The 23,733-nt window shown below is 44.1% G+C and overlaps 10 protein-coding genes across 10 annotated transcripts, besides 11 other annotated features; 4 read left to right on the top strand and 6 right to left on the bottom strand.

Moving 5' to 3' along the window:
- Positions 1 to 244: 244 nt before the first annotated feature.
- Positions 245 to 2,327, top strand: FPSE_12201 (uncharacterized protein; the record flags this gene model as incomplete). The annotated part of the gene is made up of 2 exons (XM_009265318.1): positions 245 to 755; positions 802 to 2,327. 2 exons carry the CDS (start codon positions 245 to 247, stop codon positions 2,325 to 2,327), a joined length of 2,037 nt encoding a protein of 678 aa, XP_009263593.1.
- Positions 1,834 to 1,873: a repeat region.
- A 358-nt stretch (positions 2,328 to 2,685) lies between the features above and the next one.
- Positions 2,686 to 3,730, bottom strand: FPSE_12202 (uncharacterized protein; the record flags this gene model as incomplete). Its single annotated transcript, XM_009265319.1, has 3 exons — positions 2,686 to 3,011; positions 3,062 to 3,536; positions 3,593 to 3,730. 3 exons carry the CDS (start codon positions 3,728 to 3,730, stop codon positions 2,686 to 2,688), a joined length of 939 nt encoding a protein of 312 aa, XP_009263594.1.
- A 2,387-nt stretch (positions 3,731 to 6,117) lies between these two features.
- FPSE_12203 (uncharacterized protein) lies at positions 6,118 to 6,815 on the top strand (the record flags this gene model as incomplete). Its single annotated transcript, XM_009265320.1, has 2 exons — positions 6,118 to 6,182; positions 6,239 to 6,815. 2 exons carry the CDS (start codon positions 6,118 to 6,120, stop codon positions 6,813 to 6,815), a joined length of 642 nt encoding a protein of 213 aa, XP_009263595.1.
- A 128-nt stretch (positions 6,816 to 6,943) lies between these two features.
- On the bottom strand, positions 6,944 to 9,075 carry FPSE_12204 (uncharacterized protein; the record flags this gene model as incomplete). The annotated part of the gene is made up of 4 exons (XM_009265321.1): positions 6,944 to 7,532; positions 7,590 to 8,171; positions 8,228 to 8,371; positions 8,426 to 9,075. The coding sequence occupies 4 exons, from the start codon at positions 9,073 to 9,075 to the stop codon at positions 6,944 to 6,946; spliced, it is 1,965 nt and encodes a 654-aa protein (XP_009263596.1).
- Positions 9,076 to 9,418: 343 nt separating this feature from the next.
- Positions 9,419 to 9,549: a repeat region.
- A 6-nt stretch (positions 9,550 to 9,555) lies between these two features.
- Positions 9,556 to 9,597: a repeat region.
- Positions 9,598 to 9,620: 23 nt separating this feature from the next.
- Positions 9,621 to 9,760: a repeat region.
- Positions 9,761 to 9,863: 103 nt separating this feature from the next.
- FPSE_12205 (uncharacterized protein) lies at positions 9,864 to 12,327 on the bottom strand (the record flags this gene model as incomplete). The annotated part of the gene is made up of 2 exons (XM_009265322.1): positions 9,864 to 11,522; positions 11,560 to 12,327. 2 exons carry the CDS (start codon positions 12,325 to 12,327, stop codon positions 9,864 to 9,866), a joined length of 2,427 nt encoding a protein of 808 aa, XP_009263597.1.
- An 858-nt stretch (positions 12,328 to 13,185) lies between these two features.
- On the bottom strand, positions 13,186 to 14,046 carry FPSE_12206 (uncharacterized protein; the record flags this gene model as incomplete). Its single annotated transcript, XM_009265323.1, has 1 exon — positions 13,186 to 14,046. One exon carries the CDS (start codon positions 14,044 to 14,046, stop codon positions 13,186 to 13,188), a length of 861 nt encoding a protein of 286 aa, XP_009263598.1.
- Positions 14,047 to 14,285: 239 nt separating this feature from the next.
- Positions 14,286 to 15,284, bottom strand: FPSE_12207 (uncharacterized protein; the record flags this gene model as incomplete). The annotated part of the gene is made up of 4 exons (XM_009265324.1): positions 14,286 to 14,393; positions 14,490 to 14,667; positions 14,817 to 15,149; positions 15,205 to 15,284. The coding sequence occupies 4 exons, from the start codon at positions 15,282 to 15,284 to the stop codon at positions 14,286 to 14,288; spliced, it is 699 nt and encodes a 232-aa protein (XP_009263599.1).
- An 899-nt stretch (positions 15,285 to 16,183) lies between these two features.
- Positions 16,184 to 16,443, top strand: FPSE_12208 (uncharacterized protein; the record flags this gene model as incomplete). The annotated part of the gene is made up of 2 exons (XM_009265325.1): positions 16,184 to 16,325; positions 16,415 to 16,443. 2 exons carry the CDS (start codon positions 16,184 to 16,186, stop codon positions 16,441 to 16,443), a joined length of 171 nt encoding a protein of 56 aa, XP_009263600.1.
- A 1,055-nt stretch (positions 16,444 to 17,498) lies between these two features.
- Positions 17,499 to 17,552: a repeat region.
- A 26-nt stretch (positions 17,553 to 17,578) lies between these two features.
- Positions 17,579 to 17,646: a repeat region.
- Positions 17,647 to 17,835: 189 nt separating this feature from the next.
- Positions 17,836 to 19,104, bottom strand: FPSE_12209 (uncharacterized protein; the record flags this gene model as incomplete). The annotated part of the gene is made up of 8 exons (XM_009265326.1): positions 17,836 to 17,849; positions 17,903 to 17,914; positions 17,950 to 17,979; positions 18,012 to 18,023; positions 18,091 to 18,101; positions 18,554 to 18,725; positions 18,823 to 18,830; positions 18,980 to 19,104. The coding sequence occupies 8 exons, from the start codon at positions 19,102 to 19,104 to the stop codon at positions 17,836 to 17,838; spliced, it is 384 nt and encodes a 127-aa protein (XP_009263601.1).
- Positions 17,955 to 17,977: a repeat region.
- Positions 19,105 to 21,340: 2,236 nt separating the features above from the next.
- On the top strand, positions 21,341 to 22,530 carry FPSE_12210 (uncharacterized protein; the record flags this gene model as incomplete). Its single annotated transcript, XM_009265327.1, has 2 exons — positions 21,341 to 21,610; positions 21,676 to 22,530. 2 exons carry the CDS (start codon positions 21,341 to 21,343, stop codon positions 22,528 to 22,530), a joined length of 1,125 nt encoding a protein of 374 aa, XP_009263602.1.
- A 581-nt stretch (positions 22,531 to 23,111) lies between these two features.
- Positions 23,112 to 23,148: a repeat region.
- Positions 23,149 to 23,201: 53 nt separating this feature from the next.
- Positions 23,202 to 23,389: a microsatellite.
- Positions 23,365 to 23,628: a repeat region.
- Positions 23,629 to 23,733: a repeat region.

Raw genomic sequence — 23,733 nt, 5'->3', positions numbered from 1 at the left:
TCTCAGACCCTACCAAAACATAAAGTATCACGTGCATGTATGTATAATCTTGTTTCATAACATCACTAGTGCTTATATCCTCGCTCAAGCAGTGGACAAGTAGACAAGTAAGCTGAGGGCTTCTGCCTGCTTGGCTATATTTTACATAAAAAATGAACACATAAGACGCATCAAATCGCACATCTCATAACCAAGCTGTTTCCTGGCAACTGCAAAACAAGAATCCAACTCTACGCAAGCGATCATGACTTCAGAACTACCTCCACGCGAGTCTAACTTCATGTTGGTCTACAGCACAAAGCCCGTAGAAGAGGCTCTTACGTTCGGCCTTCGAGGGAGTGACATCCAGGACATGCGGCCCGAGCCCGAAAAAGTAGATCCCGCTTCACCAGAAGGCTGGGGATTTACCTCTCCGACATCGGAAGGGATCTGCAAATATTGCCAACTTCTCCTATACCCCGATGCTCCCTCTCTTCTACAGCATCAGCCGAATGTTATTAGTCTCGTCAACTCGGGTGAGACTTGCTCAACTTGCAAATGGCTTGAAATCAGCATCACAAAGGGATCCCCTACTCTTGTCGCCCGGTTTCGGGCCAATGACCCGGATTTGGTCAACGAGAACAGCACTGCTTGTCCTGTGACTGTCGTGTTGACCAAGAATAAAAAGTTCACTCGGGCAGTTGGCTGGGTTGGCAACAGAGATCTATATATGAACTGTGGTTTACCGTTGACAATCTCGACACCGTCGCGCCTCGGTAAGATACTTAATAGACACGGAAGATAGCATCTGACCTATGACAGGAGATCTCGCTTCAAGGCGCTTTTGGGCCAAGCATGAAAGTAGAGTGAATCCTCATAAACGGCAAGAATTGATCAAGACCTGGATGAGTGAGTGCGACGATCATGAAATCTGCAAAAAATCGCTACCATCGACCCGAAATGCGCCCCTCCCCACTCGAGTACTCGACTTGACAGGTAGTAAAGATCTCCCTGAAGATGGAAACGACATCATCATAAAATTGCGAGAGACGAACAAGGACGAAACTGGTCCGTATAATGCACTGAGCTATTGCTGGGGCAGAGATACCAAGTTACACTTCAGGACTACTCACGAGACAATGAAGGCACACAAAGAAGGAATCGACTTTTTCTCCCTGCCACTTGTCCATCGAGAAGCCATCCTTACCACGCTATATCTCGGCATCCGATATATCTGGATCGATTCACTCTGCATCATTCAAGACTCGCGTGAAGATTGGCAGACTGAGTCTGCTATGATGGGTTCTGTTTACTCAAACGCCCATCTTACCATCGCAGCTACTTCATCGTCGTCACCTGACGAAGGACTTCACTGGCCATTCCAAGGTGCAGAGACAGTTGACATACATGGAGAGGTCACGAGCATTAGATTTGAGACTCATCTCTCCATCGATAAATCCTCCGAGCCTCTCAACACTAGAGGATGGACTCTGCAAGAAGCTGTTCTTCCATCGCGACTCATATGTTTCGGCAAAGAGCAGTGGCTTTGGAAATGCCCCAGTCGTTACGCCACCGAAGACGGTCTTATCGACGGTCCCAGATACATCGATAACGGACTTCCGCAATGGCCTGCCTTGGTGCACAAAGGACCAGGCGGGGATGGAAGGAACTATTTGAGACATTGGTACCATGTAATCATCAACTACTCAAAACGCGATTTGACGTACCAGACTGATAAATCGAATGCTATTGCTGGTCTAGTCGAAATGTTCAAAAAGCAAACCGCGTATACCTACTTGGCTGGTCTATGGCAAGAGGATCTAGCAGTTGGATTGTTATGGGAAGCTACCACGAAGGGCGTTATTCGCGATGACCAAGACGTTCCATCCTGGTCTTGGCTTTCAGTGAAAGGTCCTATTAAAGGGATGGAATACGGCAGCACTGCAACGTCGATGATTAAACTGATCAAGGTTAACACAAGTCTACCTTCGAGCATTAGCTTAACAGTCAAGGGCAGGATTCTTCGTGCAACACTCGGCAACCGTTCTGTTACTCAAGAGTCTCGCCATTACATCATTGCAGAGCCAAACAGCATCGACGTTCTTGGTGAAGCATTTTTGGATACGCCACTTACTGATGACGTTAAAATGGTAGAAATAATGTGTCTTTTGGTGCTTGATGTGGCTGCGCACGAAGAATGTTATGTTCTCATACTGGCTGGCAAGGAGAAGGAATTCCGTAGACTAGGCATGGGTGTTCTTTGGTGGAAGAGCAAGTCCTACGATGATCCGAAAATTGGTACTGGGACATTGGAGAGAGCTATGGATGATACGATCACGCTAGCATGACAGGGCCAGTCAGTGGGAGAAGTTGGCTTTCTACGTTTTAGGGTATAAGATTAAGTAGGTAAAGAAGTTTTGTTTAAGTGGCATACGCTGCTCTTCACATTCGTTGCTTAAGAAGCTGATAGCCAAATCTTCTAATATCAAGACAGAGATGAGAGCATTGTATAATGGTGAAGTTAAAGCATAAGGTGGACGAACAGGGAGTCAAGTCTAAACCACCCAAATATCACATATCATAGAACGAATCATACCAGGGTTGTATTTAAACTATTTCGCTATATCAACTTAATGATTTACACCTCTCTGTCCATATCTCCCAAGCTGAAGCAAACCCCAAAACACTTATACTGAGCCTGATCAATCACTTGCTTGACTCCCAATGGTCAATGGCCTTGTAAGACTTGTGAGTAATATGAGCCTCGCGCTTCGCAACTCGTGATCGCTTGCTGAGGGTCTTCTTATCACCATCCACAATAATACACCCATCAACGTCTCTGGTCAAGCAAAGAGGCGTCAACTTCTTAGTTCCCATGTCGCAGAATTGTCCGTCAGTGCCGATAAAGTCTGGACCCCAGGATGTTTCAGAAGAACAAAGATCCTCTGCCTTGTGCTGTGTCAAGTTTGAGACCACAAGTTTGTCTTCCATCCAAGGACGGCGAGGGCGGTTTGCGCGCTTTCCTGGGGTGCCTGCAAGGATTGAGAATGTGTTTCAGTCTTGAGATCAATCATTGACGTACCAGAGATAGGGGCATCATCTTCACCCCACAAAGTGTATTTGCAGGCATCCTTGTTGTCGACAGTATCCTTGACCTTCTTGCCGTAGGCAGTGGTATCAAACTTCAAAGAGGCACTCTCTGTATCTTCTTTGAGCGCTGCATCAAGCCAAGTGCACCTGGGGATGTACGCCTCTGTTTCATCATCATCGATATACCCCGCCATCTCTTTGTTAGCATACCAAGCCTGGCCGCACTCATACCCGATATCACCAGTCCAAGCACCACCAGTAGTCTGGTCAAACTGCTTGACGCTGATCCAGGCAACACAGACTGCGTCACGAGCGACTGAAATTCCGATATACTCGGCTCGAGCACCACCTGAAAATGAATCGATGACAGTGTCGACTACGCCTCCTTGTTCCATGGAGCCGCCATCGCCTCTACCGAGGTAGTTGTTGTCAAAGTTCCAGGCGTAGGCAGCTGAGACTTCACCACCCTAGAGTGTTATCGTTAGTAGCCAGTTGATTATCTGGGTGGGGGTATGTTGCTCACAGATCCTTCATCATCGGTTCCGCCGCTGCCAGCCTTGATTCTCACCGCAGCACCTTCTTTTGGTTTGTCCGGGATTTGAGATTGGATAAAGCTGACAATGGTCAGAACACCGCTCACAAGGCCGATAACGTCAACCATTTTGAAGATTCGAGTCGTTTGGTGTGGTGGCAATTAAGAAAAGATAAGTAGTGATGGTAAGAATGATGTTTGGCTGTTGTGAGTTCGTGACTTGCTTTCGCGGCAGAGGTTCCTAGATATAGACTTTCCCTCTCACCCATGTCTTACTATTATTACAACTTCGGTAAGCACCTACGGGGCATCATCGTGATCGCTAATAGAAAGACAGACACGGCAAAAGATCATCTGCATTGGATACCATAAATCAGCCTCACGTTGAAATAATTACCCGAGTCATGGCGGGTAACTTCATCATTCGTTCTGCAATCTTACGAAAGCCAAGGGGCATGTCTGTTGTCATTACTTGTTTTCAAATGACACTTGAAACAGAGTGATCTCGATGCGATGGTTCTTGGCATCTTCCTGAGTGATACATGATGGAAATGGATACCCAATATGCTGTTGGTCGAACGTGTTTTGTGATCCTACCATGTAGGTTATTTATTAGGAAATGTCCGAACAGTGTCATGCTCCACAGGCTGGGGCTCGCGTGTTCCCCTGTTTGTTTCTTCTCCACAAGATAAACACATATGCATGACAACTGATGTACTATGGGGTAGATATTCATGGTGTTATTAGGCTTGATTATCAAGGAAACGAAAAATGAAGGTACTGTCACGCTTGATCTTGGAACATAAACTCTGTAATACCCGATAGGTATAAGCCAGGCGTCAGGTTACCATTGAACAGTGTTATTTAATAAGTTTCCCGCAATATCATAACAAACGTGCACTACTTTTGGAGTCCATGTAAGGCTGACACGATCCATAAAACAACATCAAAAACAGGTATCTGCGTCGTCATCTCCAGAATGGTTGGCTCTGGGTTGCATTTGAAGGAATTTGTACCTTGCCCTTTCCTCATGATGTTTGCATAAAAACAAACGAGTGAATGTTTCCTCTGAGTATTAGACAATTTTGTTGGTTGATGAAGTCTTGGTAGTCGTAGCAGCCCCTTCGTTATTGGCTGGGACATATTTGTTGGTTGACGCTTGGGGGCCATGCAAGTGAATGAAACCTCAATATGCCGATCTCTGCAGACCAACAATAAGCTGGAGACAACTCCCTGCTCCGAAGAGATCCACAGCGGTTCGGACAGAACGGACCCATCATGTCATGTCATAACATGAGAGAGTATGGATTGTAAGGATTGATCAAGTGGAAAACACGACTTTGATAGCGACCAACATCAATGACGTATAAACATCTCTTATGATGGCGTCGTGTTTATCAAGATCAGTACTCTTACAAGACTCTCAAGCATAAATAGAGCTTTCGTAAATGTTGATTAGAATATCGTCAGCAGCAATCAATCCCAAACTAAATCCCCACGATTCAAGTAATCTAACAACATGAAACTTTCAATTACTATCATTACCTTCAACATCATGGCTGTTCTTGCAGCGCCGCCACTCAATCCCCGACAAAATGATGTTCCAGACTGCGAAGACGGTGGACATGCTGAGCATCTCAAAACGTACAACAGTGGTAAGCAACTATAATACTGGCGAAAGGTATAGTGTTGAGCTAACCGGCTTTGCAAGCGGCCGAGTGCAAGAAGGCGTGTTATCTTAGAGAGCAGGCGGAGAACGATAATTATTTGGGAGTGTGCAAGGGTCAGTGCAAGGCAATTAGCCATATGTCACTCAAGGTTGCATGTCACGGTAGGGATCTTTAGGAATTGCCCTGTTATCGATGAAGGACTAATCAGTGTGATAGCATCGTAAGGAATCAGGCAGAAATTATAATGTGAGGAAACAAGACATGGGTTGCGTATATGCCGTAGCAGCCATAGCAGACTATTGTCATATCACAATTGTATTTCTTTACTGTAGTCTCTATGCCGCAGTGGACAATCCGACCATATATGATTAACAACTTTATTATCGTCGTCAGTATCTACTGTTCTGCGATGTTTCTTGCCTGATTCTTGTCAAGCTATTCAGCTTCGGATACCCATTAAAGTCTCCGTGTCCGCGATTTATCCTCCTACCGCATGATACGTCTCCACTTGTGAGTTGGCCAATTATGTTTCCATGCCCGGGATGTTCTTGTCGATCGTCTGCTGGATATGGGGCTGATGTTGTATCCGTGATGCCGATCCCGTTGGCTCTAAGTCTAAGCTTAACCTTGGCGCATCAGGTCAGTCAGTTCAAGCCGTGCCAAATAGTATGTCGTGTTGGCTATACCTTGTCATTGCAGATTATGACGTATGAGGAGAAACTTGGTAGACTGGTAATGCACATCCATAAAATATCGCAGGCCGTGAGGTTGACCACATTTCTTTTACTGACACAACCCGCTTCTCTACCCACGACCACCAAGATAATGTCTAGATTACTACACAATATGCTTCTACAACTACCGATCATCACGACTCTGTTCTCTTTTGTCTCAGCGCAGAGTATAGGTGGGTATGTACAGATCTGATTGCCCGAGAAAAAATGTCGTCGGCTAACGTATGATGAAGCCCTGGAAACGTGACAGTCAGCTTCTTCACGTCCGACCAAGATTGCGAATCCAGCGACACAAAAGCACCCATCCTCACAACCCGCGAAATTCCTACCGAGCTCATCTGCTTCAACCTCACCGACACATTCTCCCCCGGCAACAAAATCATCTCAGGCTATCAAGACGCCCTCGAGCCATGGGAACATCCCAACTCCAACATCAGCTTTCATCTGCAGCAAAACGACTTTGACTCCAGTGCGAATTACACCCAGATTCGCTATGAACTACCCGGGGGCGAAGCTGGAGAGAAGTCATCGTGGGTGCTTTGGGTCTATCCACATCTGAACTGTGAGACTGAAGTGAAGGGTATTGATAATCACGAGTACCCTTGGTATGAGGTTGACTGTCAGACGGAAAAGGGCGGAGAATGTCAGGAGGTTAACTACCCAATTAAAAGTTTTGCTATTCTAAATGGGGATAGGGATGGGGAGTGCAAGACTTGGGCGCAATTGGGTGTTGCGACGAGGATGAGCAGTCAAATGCCAGGTCTGTTCTATACTACAGTAGCAATGGCTGTTGCAATCTTGGCACTATAGTGGGAACTTTACATACGGAGATAATCAGTCAAATAAGATATTGTATATGTACCACTCGTTGCCTTTGTCCTAGCTCCGGCTCCGACTGACACCAACAACTGCATTAACTAACTACTTGACTACTGTATCTAGGAATGATGGTAGATGCCCCATAAGACAGGCTGCGACTTGCTTGTATTGCCAGCACAATCCACCGTACCAGACGCACCGATCTTGCCATTCTTCTTAAACTTCTTGATAGCAGTAGTGATAGCCTCTGTGAGGTCCCCGCCACCGAAATGGAAGTGTATGTTTCCATTGAGCTTCGTTGCCTCAACTCCAAAGGCGCAGGTGCCATAGTGTCCAAGCTCCCTGTGCTGACGATCCGCTGTCTGTGTTGTCCACTTGGTCGAGCCGTCATTCTGGAAGTTACTGATCATGATCTCGCAGTCCGACGCCAACGGAGATGCGTTGCTCGTGTCGTCCTTGTACGTGAAAGTCGAGGCTTTGCATGACCTCTGCCCGGGGGGGATGTCGCATGGGTAGAAGGCGCTGGAGCCCTTGGAGGTCGTGTCCCACGATTGATATGCGCGTTCGGGGCTGCATACTGGAAGGCGCATGATACCGGGCGTAGTGACATCGAGGTCGAGAAGATCGTCCGTGTTGAGATCGCCGGCGACTAGATCATCATACTTGGCTGTGTTCTTCTTCCCGTTTTGCTCGTAAGTTCGGACGGAGCTGTGTCGCTGGTTAGTGACATGATTCGCAGACATGAGGAAAGATTCAGTGACTTACCCGACGACGAGATCCTGTGCCGTGATGCCTCCAAAACTGGTGGCGTTGAGAGTTGATAGACCTGGTGGAGCAATGAACTTGTTCTTTCTGCAAGTTGTTGAACATTGACCGTTCCAGGTGCAATCATTAATGCAGCCTCCAATGTTGTCTTCTTTCGGGTAGACCAAGTAGTAACGTCGTCCGCCATAACAGGTGCTGGTAGCATCCATGGCTTCTTTGGTCACGTAGTCCTCGGAAGGATATTCCGCGTAACAGTCGTAACCCGAGTCAAGAATGAAAGCATACGTTTCAGAGACTCTCCATACCGTCGGAATGATATATCCATAGAACGTCTTTGCAACATGTTTCCTGAGGTCGATGGTGCTCACGCCCTCATTCTTGATAATTTTCGACCCGTCGCCGCTGACGGCGGCTTCAGTCATTTTCCCATCTGAAATAAGGCTCCAAAGTGTCTTGACAGATTCCAGATCAGAGCCATTGAAAAGCGAGGCTACTGAAGCATTGGCAAGCTTTTGCCATCCGTCGAGCACCTGGCCCATGTAGCTCTTGAAATCGTCTCTCTTCTCCACTGTCCATGTAGTGCTGTGCATCGCGTTAGTACTTACTATTGCCTTGGTGTAGAACGGCTGCAAACTTACTCTGTCTCATCTCCACTCATTAGATCCTTCGCCACAGTTGTGCTTTGTCCAATGAAAGTCATCGTCGTGTCCTTGATGTTGTCGTGGGTATTCGGATTGCCCTTAAAGTAGGGAAGTCCGCGAAGCTGTGAGTTGAAGAATGGACTGAGAATATGTTAGCTAGAGTGAGGGCATTGATGGGTTTGTGTGGAGGCTTACGCGGCGATTGAAGAAGTACCCCAGGTAAGAAGATCAACAAGCACAAGAATCCATGTCTTGTCTTCCGCTTCAGGGATTGGTGCAAACTTGTTGCCAAAAGAGTCGAGATCGAAGGCGATAAAAACAGCCGCTTCGGTCACAGCATCGTAGTAGGAGCTGGACATTTTGTGGATTTTGGACAAGGAATTCCAGATGAACACTCCCGCAGGTCCTGACACATCGCTGTTCATCTCCTGCATGCACTCTGCCAGCTGATCGCAGTCTGTGTCCTTCAACTGATGGCAATTGGGCCTTGGCGTAATCCTAATATTCAAGCTGATCGACTGGCTTAATGTGTAGCCTCTTTTCTCATCCAAATCATACCAAATCTTCAGCAGATCTTTCCAGGCACCATCGGTGCCCGCTTCCCTCCACAACCCAGGTGCTGTGTATCCCTTGAAATCGCGCATGACTGGTGAATCGCAGCCCATCTTCGTCCAGTTACCAGATCTCTCGTTGTCTAGAAGGGGATCGTAACCGCTTGCTGCGTCTTCCTTGAAGATAGCCCAAGACTTGGAGGGCTTGGGGACATCGTGATACTCCTGAAGATCGACGGCCCAATCGGTGGTGCCGCCCATGCCGAACGCCTTGTACACAGTCTCGCGATCCATCTTGGTGCTGGGGCTCATATACGATACCCATTCGGTGTTGTCGTATATGAGAATGTCGCTGTGGCTTTAATAGGTGTGCTTTATTGTGTAATTGCGTTTAGCTTTTTAGCTTATAATTGATTTCCCCCCTATTAATGCTAGTAATAAAGTAATATTATAATTTCTCTATCCTCTTAATTAGCTAGTTACTCTTATAGGTTAAAGATAGCCTATAGTAACTTAAGGTCTTTCTATTTAAAAATATTATCCTTAATAGTATCTTTAAGCTTAATAACCCTCTTTAAGGCTTTTTATTTTCTATTACTATAATAAGTAATTAAAGATATTAAAAAGGCTATATAGCTAAAATAGTATATTTTAATAAATATATTATTAATTAAGCTATTAAAAAAGTCTATAATATTATTAAAAGTATTATATCTTTTAAGCTTTTATTAGTCTTTATAATAGATATTATTAAGAAATATTATAATTCCTAGGAATAAAATTAATATATTCTTTTTATAATTAAAATAGCTAATAGCTACTTTAATATCCTCTATTAGATATATTTTAATAAAAATAGCTATTATTTATATATTCTTTACCTTTTTAAGTATTTAGACTATTATTAATTTAGTTATTAAGGAAATATAGTTACTATTTAATAACTTATAATATATTAGGTTATATTAATATTAATAAAGGAAAGAGAAAAAAAGGGATAAAAGTAAGTAATATATTTTATACCCCTTTTAAACCTTATAGTAGGGTAAAGGTTATATATAAGGGCATTAGAGTTATAATGCTTAAAAAAGTGTAATTGAAGATGGAAACCCTATCAATAGGTCGCTGTGGCTTGTTGAGTCAATAAAGTGTTTGACAACGCGGCTTTTGTCCTTGAGAATCTCTGCGATCTCAGCATCGGCAATATAGCCCGCTTGACCAGTACACTTGCCCTCCTTGGCGTCTGAGTGTATCTTGCTGCCAGTGTAGAAGCAGTCTGGGCCATAACAACCAGCCGAGGCCATCTTGAACGATCGCCCATAGCTTGTGACACCAACAATGACCTTGTTGCTTGGGACACCAGCCTTGGTAATCATGGCTAGCGAGTACTGAGTCTCAGTGAGATTGACCTGACTGCGAAGGCAGTTACCAAATGCACAGCCTTCCTGCGAATGAGAATTCTCTGTTTCCCACTGTCCATGAAGATCGTATGTCATGTAGACAATATAGTCCACGACCTTACCAATATCCTTGATAGGATACTGCTTCAAGTACCAGTAAGAAGAGGGAGCAGCGATAGATACCGACTTGCCCTTTAACAGGTTCTTCAAGACGACAAGGAAAGCGAGGTAGTTCTTCCCTTCATCTTTGTCAGCTGGGGGAATGCCAGGAATATCAGGTGCTCCAGGGTACTCCCAGTCAATGTCGACACTGTCAAGCTTGTGCTCAACAATGAACGCGGCGATCTTCTTGGCCATGTTGAGTCGATTGGCGGGTTTTACACCTTCTCGAAAGATGGAATACGTCGCAGGGAGGGCTGAAAAGTCCCAGCCACCAAATGAAAGGAACCTTTTGACGCCAGTCAAACGTGCAAAGTTTTTGAACTGATACTGAGAGAGCTTGTCTCCCACTTCAACATCAAAATCCTTAGTAAGAGTGCCGAACGCAAAGTGCAAGTGCGTGTACTTCGAGGTGTCGATCTGGGAGGCATCTTGGTAGAGGCAAGGCCGGCCCATACCGTAACCTTGGAAGTAACCAATTTTGATTGTGCCACCACCGCCACTGTTGACAATTTTGGTACCACAGTTGGAGATGCAACCGTTGGTGCCCTCCTTGGCAGTTCCGGGGGCATCAGTACTGGTATCAGTGCAAAACTCCTTGGTGATTCCGCATTGGCCCCAGATATTGCAACAGGCATTGAGAGGACAAGGGTTAAGATCAGATATATCGGTGGTATCCCCAGTCTTCTTGGTTCCTGGCTTTTGCGGACCACAGTTTACATTGGCGATTTCGTCAGGGAACGGGGGAGTTCCTTCACTCAAACACATGACAGTCTGGTAGAACAGTCTCTTGCATCTAGCCCAACCCCATGCTTTCTTGTTGAACTTCTCAAGATCTTCAACCTTAAGACCATTCTCGACGGCTATGCTTGCACAGTTGTCACCCTTGCCAACCTTGTAGGCGTGGCAAGAACCGTCTTTGTTCTTGGTAGGTCGGAGGTCAGGAAGATCTCCTTTTGAGCAGCACACGTGTTGCTTAGGCACCAGCCCAGCACAGAACTTGGATCCTGGATTGTACATGGTGAAGTCGCTGGCCGAGATGCCGCATCTCTGTGCCAGTTTAGCGCAACTGTCCCCAGACTCGACCCAGGTGGTTCTGCACTCAGCACGGACATGAAGATGTTGGTGGCGTCGGCCATGCTCGCTGCTTGTAGATACGGGCTTTGCTGGCCTGGTAGAGTTCTTGACGTCAGTCAGAACATCTAGCGGCTTGGCGTACAAACGCCTCGCCGGTCATGGTTGTAGACTCCGGAAAGGACAGACAGGTTCCGTTAGCCCACGACTGAACAGCGTTCTGGATGGAAGCAAAGGTTCCGTTGCTTGCCACCATGAGACCATATGAATGAGAATTACCAGAATCTGGAACGCATAGTTGCATAGCCAGATTGGATCCTGTAACATTCAAGTTGTCAAGGCTGTTCTCCAACATTTGGAGCGCAGAAGAGCCAATAACTTGACTTCCGAGGCTTTCGCCAACATATAGACCAAGAGTGGCTTGTCCCGACTGAGCAAACATGATAGCAGGCCTATCTGCAGTCCCGTGTCCATGACTCAGGTAGTGGCGAGCTTGCCTGGTGATGGAACGAATTCCAGAAGCAGCCAGTTCAAACCCGCCCTTGTGCCAACCAATCTCATAATCGATACTGATGGGAGAAGAAGCAGCGGCTTGTATGGTGGTGGCGTTGGGAAGAAGTGAGAAGTCTGGGCCAAATGATGTACAGGCATGAATGCGATGAGTAGAATCTTCATCGATAGGATTAAAGAGGGAGAAGGCAAAGAACATGGTTTCCTGACACTTCCTGAGCTGCGTGAGATCCTGGTAAACGGACCAGTTACCTGGCTCAGGACCAGATATGCTGCACCGCTCCGGGCAATCATCGTGGTTCAGGTAGTAAGGGCTAGCTCCCAGTCTGTTTCTTTCCAGACCAGAGGCGAGGTTGACAAACGCCAAGAGTAGCGCGGTCACACGCCATGTTGAAATCAACATGGTGAATGCAGCTCAGCGCGAAAAGAGTAAAAGGAAATATAAAAAAGAATGAATGGTAATGAATGAGTGGGTTTGTAATGAATGACTGTGGTGAAATGCCTGTAGTTTGTGGTATAATATTTGTGGCCGCTGGTAAGATGCCTCTTATAGAAATTATCTCCTTTGAAAGGCTGAAACCCCCCGGCAACTTTGAAAACTCCCTTTCGCTTGAATGACCTGACAGACCTAGTTTTGCCTCGGGTCTTCGAAATGCAGCACGGCACAAGAGATTAATCCCTCTTCTTTGTTACGTTACAAAATGTTGCCACGAGTAGCTGGGCTAGTCAAATTCACATGGTTCCCCATAACCACGGCCATTGCAAGATACAGACGCATTCCCCGGCTTGACTGGCGGCCGAACTGTTGGTTCGAAGTGCTAGTTTGGAGTGTTGGTTGTTGGTTGAGACATATTAGAGTGACTTTCAAAAGATCCTTGGACCCTCAGGGTTACTGTGGGGAGGGAGTACATGGGGCCCCATTGCGAAGATGGCATGTTGTCTCCACGTCGCAGTCCATTTGACAAAGCGAGCTCTTGGCAAAATCAACATGGGCCAAGCTTAAGCTGGCATACGAGGTTGGTAGAGACTCGCCAAGAAATAATCAGATCAGGAGAAATGGTCCAGCCCTGAATCGTGTCAAGGGTGTGAGGTCTGTTGATTAACTTGAGCATGCCAAGCACGGATTTACGGTTACAAAATGAGCACTTGTTGGTTGAATAACCATGATCTACTTAGTAGTTTATTCCGAGAAGGCAAATTGTATCAGATCATTCAAACTAGTATGCGAGGTATGAGCTAGAGAGAAGAGTACCAAGTAATGTTACAAGATGTAGGCTAGAGCTCCCAGTAATAATGCTAAGCAAGTGGTCCCTCCAAACAGAACTTGCACTCCCATACTCTCTTTCCCACCCAGTGGTTTACAACCAAAGCTCTCAGGGATTTCCGACCTGTTGTCATAGTTGGTGCTGCACACCCGCAAAGACATTTCGGTGGCGATGCTTGATGTAGCCGCAGGGGTCACAGCCACACATTTATCTGGCAAAGTTACCAGAGGCTCGACTGCGCAGACCTCTGCTACCGTTTCGTCGGCACGGAAATCACCTTCCGGGATTTTCATCGTGTCTTGGACATCGATGTGGAGTCCAACTGGAGATGGACAATTCTTGTCGCTTGTCTCAGCAGCGAGATCGACCTGTCCTGAAGGGCCCTTTGTTGTGAAAGTAATGTTGGTCTCGGTGTAGTTGGCGTCAATAAAGTGTGAATTGTTGTATAAGTTATGGCGATCCTCGTAACAAACGAGAACACCAGAAATGAGCATCATAAGCCATTTGCCTTCAACATCCAACTGACGATGGTAATTGACTTCGAAGTGAGGGTCATTGTTGTCTGAGAGATTGATAGACCTCCTATCAATCCTGCCAGCAAGAACATGACTGGTAGTATCGCTGTAATTGTAGACTCTATAAATAAGATACGGTAGGAGAATAGGGACAAGTTGGGGGGTTCCGAAAGAAAAAACAAAAGGCGTCATCAAAGAGGGAACAAATGTCGATTCATTGCGTGGAAAGACCAAATCGATCTCCAAGGTGCCTGTAGAATCACTTTTCGGTTCCTCGATAGCAACCCCGTTGGAGATGAAGATGAGGAAGAACCAACACGCCAAGGAGTGGAGGCAACGCATGTTGAAAATGAATGAGAGTGTTGAGTGAGAATGTACGCAGGAACAAATTTAGTTTACAAGGGCCTGGACGACTTCTTGTAGTGAGCGGGATCCACGACCCTGCATCTGTCAGGACACATGAGCAACGTATTGGCATCTGCACGGCCGTGTTTCCGGCTTGGTAGTTGTTGGTTGACAGATATTAGTCAATGCACGGGGCCCTGCATGGATAGGGAAAACCCCCGGGGTGTTCGGTTGCCCTAGATGCTATCCTTGGAAGTTCGATCACTATCCCTGTCCCTCACCACAATAGTAGTCTCAATCGTCTTAGTGATGCCATGAGGCTCTGGATAAGTAGCCAGATGAACCTGTGATCCATTACAGCCCTCATTGGTCACTGAATCTTTACCTATCCTACCCAACATAGTGTTTCCACGTGCAGGTACGGCGGGAGTGCTACTCACAACAACACGAGAGGTAATGCCGTAATTAGTTGGGTTGGACTTGTCTCGACTGCCAGAGTACCAGCCCTCTCCTCCCCGGCTGTGTGATTGACCTCTAACGACCTTGGAGATGAGGTTGGCCATGAGTAGTTCAATGTAGAGCTTGACAATATATGCAAGAGGAGCAAATTGGACATATCTGTACAACAAGTTAGCTCAAGGTCGACTGATATGTGGGGGCAGATTCACAGATAAGGGTCTGGCAGGCTAAGAAAGCCCAGCAGAAATATATCCATCGATGTCGAGATAAGCACCATACCAGAGTTGAAATTGAACAGCCTCCAGTACTTGTTGAGTCCGTCGGCAATTAGACGGTAGCGCACCAGGTATAAGAAGTATAAGTTGAGTGTCAAGTCGATAATGAGGAAAAATGACTTCTCCGCCTTCTCAAACACTATGTTGACATATTTCTGTTTAAACGTAGCTGTCTCTAGATGCGCAACAGTAAAGATGTAACAAACAGCGATGTTGACACAGATAATAGAGATAAAAAGGCCCCATTTTAGATGCCGAGCTCGGCGCCTGTTCGTCATGATCAAAGCGACTCGGTTGGCGATAATCTGTGGGAGGAGCTGCGTTTGGATAGACCATAGAATGACGGTGGCTAATAGAAAGCCAAGGCTATATGAAGCGGATCAGCCAAGATAGTAATGATATTGATCACTGAGCTACTCACTCTCCAGGTATGATTTCATTGAGGTAAAGGAAGGTAAGGAGGGCAAAGACAAAATTGACTACTGCCTCGATCCAGATCATGTATAGGTATGCATTGTGAAAACTGTGGGTACGGTTCCAGATGGCTCTTGTTTGCGATATTGCTTTTGCAAAGGTAAAGACGAAAACAGCAAGAAAGAGACCATAATAAAGCGAGGCTAAGTCAATCATACTAGGCAGTAAGAATCGAGCAGACCAAAAAAGAGCGAAAGAATAAGATAACCAGAAAGCGCTATAGGTAATAGGTAGCACTATATACAAAACCCTCTACCTCGCAACCATGAAACAATGTACGGGCAAACTACTAACGACGGATAAAGCTGACATCGCAAATACCCTGTCCATGGAATCTTCAGCAGAACTCGCATCCTAACCCTATCATGTTGTAGATGATGATTGTCACCGCTAACGAGTAGAGTTAGGCACTAGCAAAGCTAAGACATTGGTTTGAAGATCTGCAAGGAGCTATCCAATGCCGAGATCGAAGAATCAATGCGCTACGTCTCAACAGGATAGTCGAAATGGTCGATGCCGGGGAGTCCCACATAATTGACTTCGTCGCGGGTGACATGGACCAGCAGCCGCGATATCACAAACCCCTATTGTGGAGATAAATGTCATCGGTAATCTTGCAGGCCAGCTAGTCTTTTCAAGGATTTGTCCCTGTCGTTTTAGCAAACAAATATGATCGACAACATTCAGTAAGGATTGGCGATTGGCGGATTGTGTTGCTTGTGGGAAACGATCAGCACACACCTCGAGGCTAGGCGCGTTTATCTCCTCAGTGCCCACAAGCCTCAATTCCCGTACTAACAGCGGGTTCGGTCCAATTAAAATGCCTCAAACAAGAGGTACTTATTGCCCACCTAATTTCTGCTGTAATAGAAGTACCACCGATTCCCGCTGTTACAAAGAGGAACCTTGGACTCCCTACACTAATAATGAGTCTGTCCGCTTCCTGCATTGCCGCCCACCCTCCCGAAGGGGCCTCCGATTTTAGCCTGGTCCTATTGGACGTTTCGGGAATTGCTATTGGAATGACAAGGTATTACGATTCTTTTCTCCCCGGTAAGCTGATTGATAGTACGTTAACTCGTCACGGTTATAGCATAACCTGAATCGATAGTTTCGGCAGTAGTATAATGTTTCTTTAAAACCTGATTGATGTGTAGTCTATAGCGTCATGCAACGTGAACGGTGAGGCTTGGTCCCAGCCTAATAAGAAGCTAGCACGATTATTAAACCTTCACCAGGACTTAGTCTCTATCGACTTATTTGATCATTATCATATCGGCATGAGTTTTCAGCTGTTAACATTCTACTGCAGTACATACTGTTCTTTATAAACTTGTTGAAAGCCTGAGTTATTCCTAACGGCTTGCAATTACATCTATAGCTTCTTAAAATACTACAGGGATTAAGTGATCTCTAAGTTATGGTTTCTGATTCTGTGGCATGATGTACGCAGAATGAAGCGCGGTCTAGATCACGCCTCTACTTAGGTGGGCTTGTATCTAGGGGTGATATCCCGTTTTGCAAGGTGTTGGAGTGCGGAGATCACCGCCTGACACCTTCAAGTGTAGGGCTGCATAATTCAGCCGGCAATACTAACTCATTTTAGGTACGACTAACCCTGTTGGCTATATGGACATAACGATATACTTGAAAGGTTAAGAGGTAAAAGAGGCTTATACCCCTATACAATAATAGTCAGGAGACTATAATAAGGCTTTTGTTAGGGCGTGTCGAGACCTGACCTAGTGGCAGGTGAATCTGTCAGTACTTGATAAGAATTTCTTATGCCGCGTCTCTCCATGGTTACCTGGCTGTAGTCTTTATATCTAGGGATTATAGCTTCCCCTCGGCAGTTGCTTAATCCCACCTTCTCTAGGCTTGAGAGCAACTAGCACATCCGTTTTCATAACTTTAATTCTTAATGTTAGCAATTTATTTACGATGTGCAGATGGCTTAGTATATGTCTTATTAGCTCTATGCTATACCATGGCAAAATATGGGAGAGTGAGCTGAGGCTGGGCTAGGCAAGTAGACAGGACAAGAGGCGAAGTAGATTACGAGAACTTTAACGACCCTTATGAAATTGCAACTTCAAGTCTACTACGCATTTATATAGACAGCTTCTATTAGTAAATTTCTCTTAAACCTGCCCTTAGATTATCTTTCTAATATAAGGGGGCAATTATAGCTATAGTTATAGTAATAGCAGTTATAGCAATAATATATTTACTAAGGATAAGTATATATATAATATACATATATATTAAGCTAAATTTTATTAATATAGTTAATAAGTAAGTGCTTTAAAAATCTATTAACCTTATACTTAACTATTTAATTAATTTATTTTAAATTATTTATATTTTAACCTTTAAATAAAATTAAAATCCTTTTTACTTTTTAGCCTCTTTAAAATAACTTAAAAATAAGTCTCTAATATACTATAAATATCTATAAAGTTAACTGCTTTACCTTATATTATATAAGGGGCTAAGCCTTAATAGGTTATTATATAAAAGAGAGGCTTTATATTAAGCTATTTAAGACTAAAGAAAAGAGGAAAAGAGAGGTCTAAAGTTATAATAAGGTTACTATAAGAAAAGTTAGTTAGTTATATATATATAGACTACTAATAAGAGCTTACTTAAGAGATAAGCTAAATTTAGTCTAGCTATAATAGCTAGTACTTACTATAGTATAAAATAAATTTAAAAATATAGCCTAGCTAATAATAACTTATTTATTATACTTACTTATTAAATATACTAATAACTATTATAGTTAGTAATAAGGTAATATAGCTAAGGTAAAAGTAAAATATAAGCTACTTACTATAGCTTATACTATTTATCCTAGCTAACTTTAATTCTAATTAGGTGATATTAGCCTACTTAAAAAAATCTTTCCTTTAAACTGTTTAGCTAGGAATAGCCCTGTAAAAAGAATTATAAAGTCTTACAGGGTTTGCTATATAGGTCTAATAGATCCCGAAACCCCGCCGCAGGGATAAAGAGCAGGCAGTGTTAAATGACTCTACTACAAACCTATGGGCCAGGTAAGAAAATTGTAGGAACGCAAAAGGAGCAATTGCAGAGTATTCAGATCTTCTGAATTGCCCCGAGACCTTAGGTAGTCTCTATCTACCTTTTCTACCCTTTTAAATGCCTTGTTGTGTGTCTTTTCAAAAGTGAGTGGGTGGGCTGAGGTTGCACACTGCGACATGTTTCACACGAAGGGGGCGGGATCGGACTACTAACGACTGTTGCACCGGAAGTAAGACCCTCATCACGCTAACGTCATGAGATCCGGCACAACGCCCACCATCCCGGGAAAGTCTGCCAGCATGCAGGCGAGGACGAAGACGGTAAGGCGTAAAGTGTGGTTTAGGCCGTCTGCGACTCCGCTACAATCGACGAGCTCATCAGTCTTTCCAGTATCCCGGACGAACGTATCCCGAACAGTTGACCCTAGTCATATTACTGGCCAGCAGCCGCGTTCCAGTATCCATTTCTCGCCACAATGTGCTCCTATCCCTTGGACAGTGTTAAGGCTTGTGGGGCGTACCTTGGTCACTAATAAACCAACGATAAAATAATATACTGGGTTAAGAACAAAAATTTACGAGATTGAAGAACTCTTTAGCTATTATGGGGATAGGTATGCCTTAACGCTGCCCAAGGGAATCTCAAGAGACGTAGGTGTCTGAAGTAGAGATATTTACTTTAACAGCCGAGGGGCCTCCCGGTCCGGCGGGGAAGAGGCAAGGAAGGAATAGGTTCGCAAGATAGAGCGTACCCATAACATGTGATATTGGGGGTTTTGTGCATGTGGCCGGTTCATCTCCATTGTGTTACGGGCGCGTGTTCGAAAGGCAGAGTTGACTTGGCGATATTTGACGTATAAGAGCATAACAAAGAAGTGACACGCAACGTCCTTAACGGTAATGAAGCTAGAGTAATCGAGGAGTGACGATAGTCATGTAAACGGTAGTGAGGCGGAGCATCAAGAGAGAAGTTATAGCACGGGCAGCGGGCCAGTGAACGATATAATGAAGGAAGATTAGAGGGAGGCTTGGAGATCTCCTTCAAAGTAATTAGAGTCCTCGGACTACATCTGAGACTCAACGGCTCCAGCTTAGTTAAGCATTTCTAAATAGCACCGGAGCTTAATCCCTCAAATCTGTGACGAAAGCATTATTATTTGTTGTATTATCCCCTAAATTGTGTTAAGCCTTCCGAAGGTACCTTACCTCAGTGTTATGTCACTAACAAGATTCTCAGTTTATCACTATGAAAAGATCTTATTTGTTACCGAAGAAACTCGGGAAATTCAGGCTCTTGGCAATCCCACTTGTTACTCCAATATGCTGCATCATACACATTAAACAGTCTAGCGCGCAGCCACGCCCGTAAACACCCAATTACACACGTAGTAGCCTTTTTTTATCTTTCTCCTTATATCCAGAGTAGCCATTGACCAGTCTTGCATCTGACTATACCCACTTTGCCATGAGTACGAATTTCTCAAGTTCTACGGTATACTCTTATGGCAAGTGGATATGAGGGCTCAGCGAAGATCAGTGTTAATAAAGGTATAGTCTAGGAAGGTAGTTCTTATTGGTGCGAATCCCTGTCAGTGAACGCTAGGGAGGCTCAACAAATTTGAGGGGATACTGCATCAATAACTGAATCGACGGGAGTTTCTTTCTCGTATGGTTCAATTTTGAAAATCTCTGTTGGTGGAAGGGGGTGTTATCAGTGGGGTGGACTGACGAGTCTTCCTTCTTGGATATAAGCCACCAGCTTGCCATTTAAGTTACATTGATTTCGGTCTTCAAGTTCTTTAAGAGTGACCTGAGCCATCAAGTCTGTCATGGAATGGGCATGTTTAAATACTCCGTAGTACCTACAGTCTGTAGTGTCAACAGCGATATAAGTCCGACGACCTCGCTAAGTGTCATGACACCGGAATTGGAAGACGTTCAGCCGACGTGGACCAACGCCTTTCAGCAAAGCTCAACGTTAGATGCTGGAGATGGCATGTTTCAAATGCCGATAGAGTCGTTTCACGAAAGATCTATGTCAATGCGGTCCGATTAGTCCATGGTAAGCGTCGCTCCCCGTCCTAGTCGCAATCCGGAGATAACTGTTAACATGGAGTCGCAACCCCAGTAAGTGGATGGAATCTGGAGTGGGAGACAACCTCGTCGGATATATAGCCGAAACCGCATATCTTGCAAACAATAATTCGATGTCTTGAATCTCTTGATGAATGAATAAAGAGCTCCATGTTTAGGCAAAGACCCCGTGGCGGGTGCAATATGTCATGGGTTTCAGACTCCCTTCAATGTGAGTATTATTTCATGTCGTCTAGAAGTACTCAATTCCACTTTACGTGTCCTCATCTCGCGTCTTCCTTAACGCGCGCTCGCCACTATCCTACATAGTAGAGATTTGTCGCTCGTCGTTATAGATGTTTGATTGGCCGAAGGCAAATCAACTTTACCACATACATCCGTAAAGTGGGACTAGGAAAATAAAGTTTTATCATCAACCACTCCCACTGATCAGTGACAATCTAGAGAACTAATGGAACCCCAATTTCCCCCTCCCGAAGCGATCCGTGGGCCGTTCAGGCCCGTGCTGAAACTACACAGTCGAAATCCCACCCCCGCCATGCCATTCACCGTTGGGTGAAAATAATGACTACTTGTGGGAGCCTGTAGTCCGGCCTATCCCCGTGTTCGACCTTACGTGCCGAAGGTCTAGCACGGGGGAGTCATTGATTAAGGAAAGGGATCCTTGATTCGGGAAATAGTAAAGATCTTATAACGTTAACGTTAAATGAAGGGATTCAAAACCAGTAGCTAGCTATTGGGCGAACGCTTGGTGCGGCTAAAGTGACGGGGGTAAAGATTTGCATTGGGCAGGAGGAAAGACCGCTTCCGCGAGCCTTTAATTAGCGCAACCGGCGTAAATTTCGTCCATCAAGAAATCTGCTTACCTTGCGCATCGCTGGCACGTTTTCATTGTCTCTTTATTTCTCTAGCCTTCCGGCTTGCTGCTTGTAAACTGTCATCGAAATGGCATATCTCAGCACGCTTCGTATTCAGCTCTTGATCGTTACGCTTCTTGCAAGTGCGCTTTGCGTGCAGGCTCGTCGAGGTGGAGGAGGCGGCGGTGACTATGACGGTGGATCAAGCAGTGGCGGAGGAAGCAGTGACGGCGACAGTAGTGACAGTGGTCCTAGCCCCGAGGAAAAAGCACGCAATGATGCATGTCGGATGGAAATTGGTCATACCAGTCCAGTCTGGCTGCATCGATGGGTTGGCACATACTACAATGGAACAATAGTAAGTGGAGGGAAGTCCTTGTAACCAGAAACGAGAAATGGCTGTCATCTAACACTCAAGAATAGGAAATTTCAATCGAGCTCGATCGTTGTAATGGCACTTGCAAGGAGTCAGAAAGTACGGTCAACTGGGAGCTGACTGGCGTACTGTCTATACTGGATCCTATGCATTCCGCTGCAGGGAATAGCAGACCTCTCGTGCCGCGCCCAAAAAACCTCTTCATTGGCGTTCTATATGGATGGCCCAAGGGCGTCAACCAGTCCGAACTCCTTGCACATCGCGACGACACATTTCTTCCGCCGTCTGTTGACCTTGCCATGGAAACTGTCTCAGATTTTCACTATAATGAAGTCATGTACGGGCTTAATCCGTCCGATACTGTGAGCCGTAACAATCCAACCTGCAGGGTACAGGACGTGACCAGTACGGACGACGGATACGAATTCGAATGCGTATATGATGGACTTGGAGTCTACAGAGCAACGGACAGCAGCCAGTTCACAGCCCCAATGACCAACTCTAGCGGAAGGAACCCCCTATTGGTAGAACCTGGGAACAACACTATGCTCTTCGGCAGCTTCGATCCGAATTCAGCTGAATTCGAATGGAGAGGTCCCTTTAACGCATTTGCTGGATCCTTCGGTCAGGATTCTATGAGGAAGTCTTACACAACCGAACGTAACCACATAAGCGAGGATAAAGCTCCTTATATGGGCGAATTTATAGTTCGCTTTCATGGCAAGGTAGATCTTGAGCATAGCCATGAGATGGTAGTTAAGAGCGGGCGTGATGTGAGCTGGGATAAGAACGAAGCAAAGATCCAAAACGTTACTTATTGTTCAGCGGCCCCCGGCAGATTCTCTTACATCCTGTGGGAACTCTCTTTGTTTTTCTGTGTACTTTTAATAGTTTATAGATAGAGAAGCTTAATGCGAGACTGACAGAGTGGCCAACTGAATCACAATACAGTAGTGTCGGGACACAAGGCAGAAGGTAACTGTGAGAACTCATCCTTGAGCACTACCGATAAATTCTTCTGTTAAAACCTAAAATACTACGTCACCCCTTGCACTTTAGAGCGGTGGTGCAAGGGGTACAATCAGCCGAAGGCTGAGAATCCACGGGCCAAGCAATTATTTACAACCATTACAATACGCCCTGGAGCAATTTTTGTAACATTTCTTCTTGTCGTGAGCAGAATCACCTAGAATTACGCAGAGCCGTGGTTGTCTTGTAGGGATTCCGTGTAAGAACCTGTCGTCTCCGAAGCTGCTAATCGCTCATCTTTATCTTTATACCATCCGGGGGAGATGCGTAAATCAGGCGATTGCAATCAGATGGGGCATTTAATATTAAGCCCTCAAGCGTTTTCACATAAGAGATAGCTATATAGCTTAGCCCTATTAGGAAATCCTAGCAGGAGAGATTAGTACTAATTATATCTTTTATAATAATAAGGGTTAAAACTACTATATTTACTTTACTTTAAGGCTAAGTAGAGTAAATATATAATTTTTAAGTAATTATAAAGTAAATATCTTTACTTTTCTTACTAATAAGTAATTACTTACCTTATAGAAGTTAAATATATATTATTTAATTTATATAATAAATAAAGTTAAATTAACTTTATTTACTTAATAAATATAATTAAATTAATTTTATTTAAAATATAATATAATTAATAAGTAAATAAATTAATTAAATAAGTAAATTAAAAATATTAATTTTATACCTTTAAATTTATTTATAAATATTATAATCTATTTAATTAATTAATATTATTTATTATATTTTTCTTTAAATACCTTTAAAGCCTTTTAATAAGTCTTTATATTATATTTAATTTTATTATATATATTATAATATTAAATATTTAATTTAATTAATTTTCTTTAATTTTTTTTTTTTAATAATTTAAGTATTATTTATATATTAATATCTATTTAATTAATTACTTATAATATTATTTATATAATTATTAATCTTTTTATTTATAATTTTTTTATTTTTTATTTTTTAATAATAACTTAATATTATATTTACTTTTTTAAAATTTTAAATTTAATCTTTTAATAAAATAACTTTATATATAATTATTAATATTATTTTAATATTTAATT

This window comes from Fusarium pseudograminearum, chromosome 1, assembly GCF_000303195.2.
Source record: "Fusarium pseudograminearum CS3096 chromosome 1, whole genome shotgun sequence".
Taxonomy (NCBI): domain Eukaryota; kingdom Fungi; phylum Ascomycota; class Sordariomycetes; order Hypocreales; family Nectriaceae; genus Fusarium; species Fusarium pseudograminearum.
The sequence above is the reverse complement of the archived record's forward strand: the minus strand, read 5'-3'. Positions and strand labels throughout refer to the sequence as shown.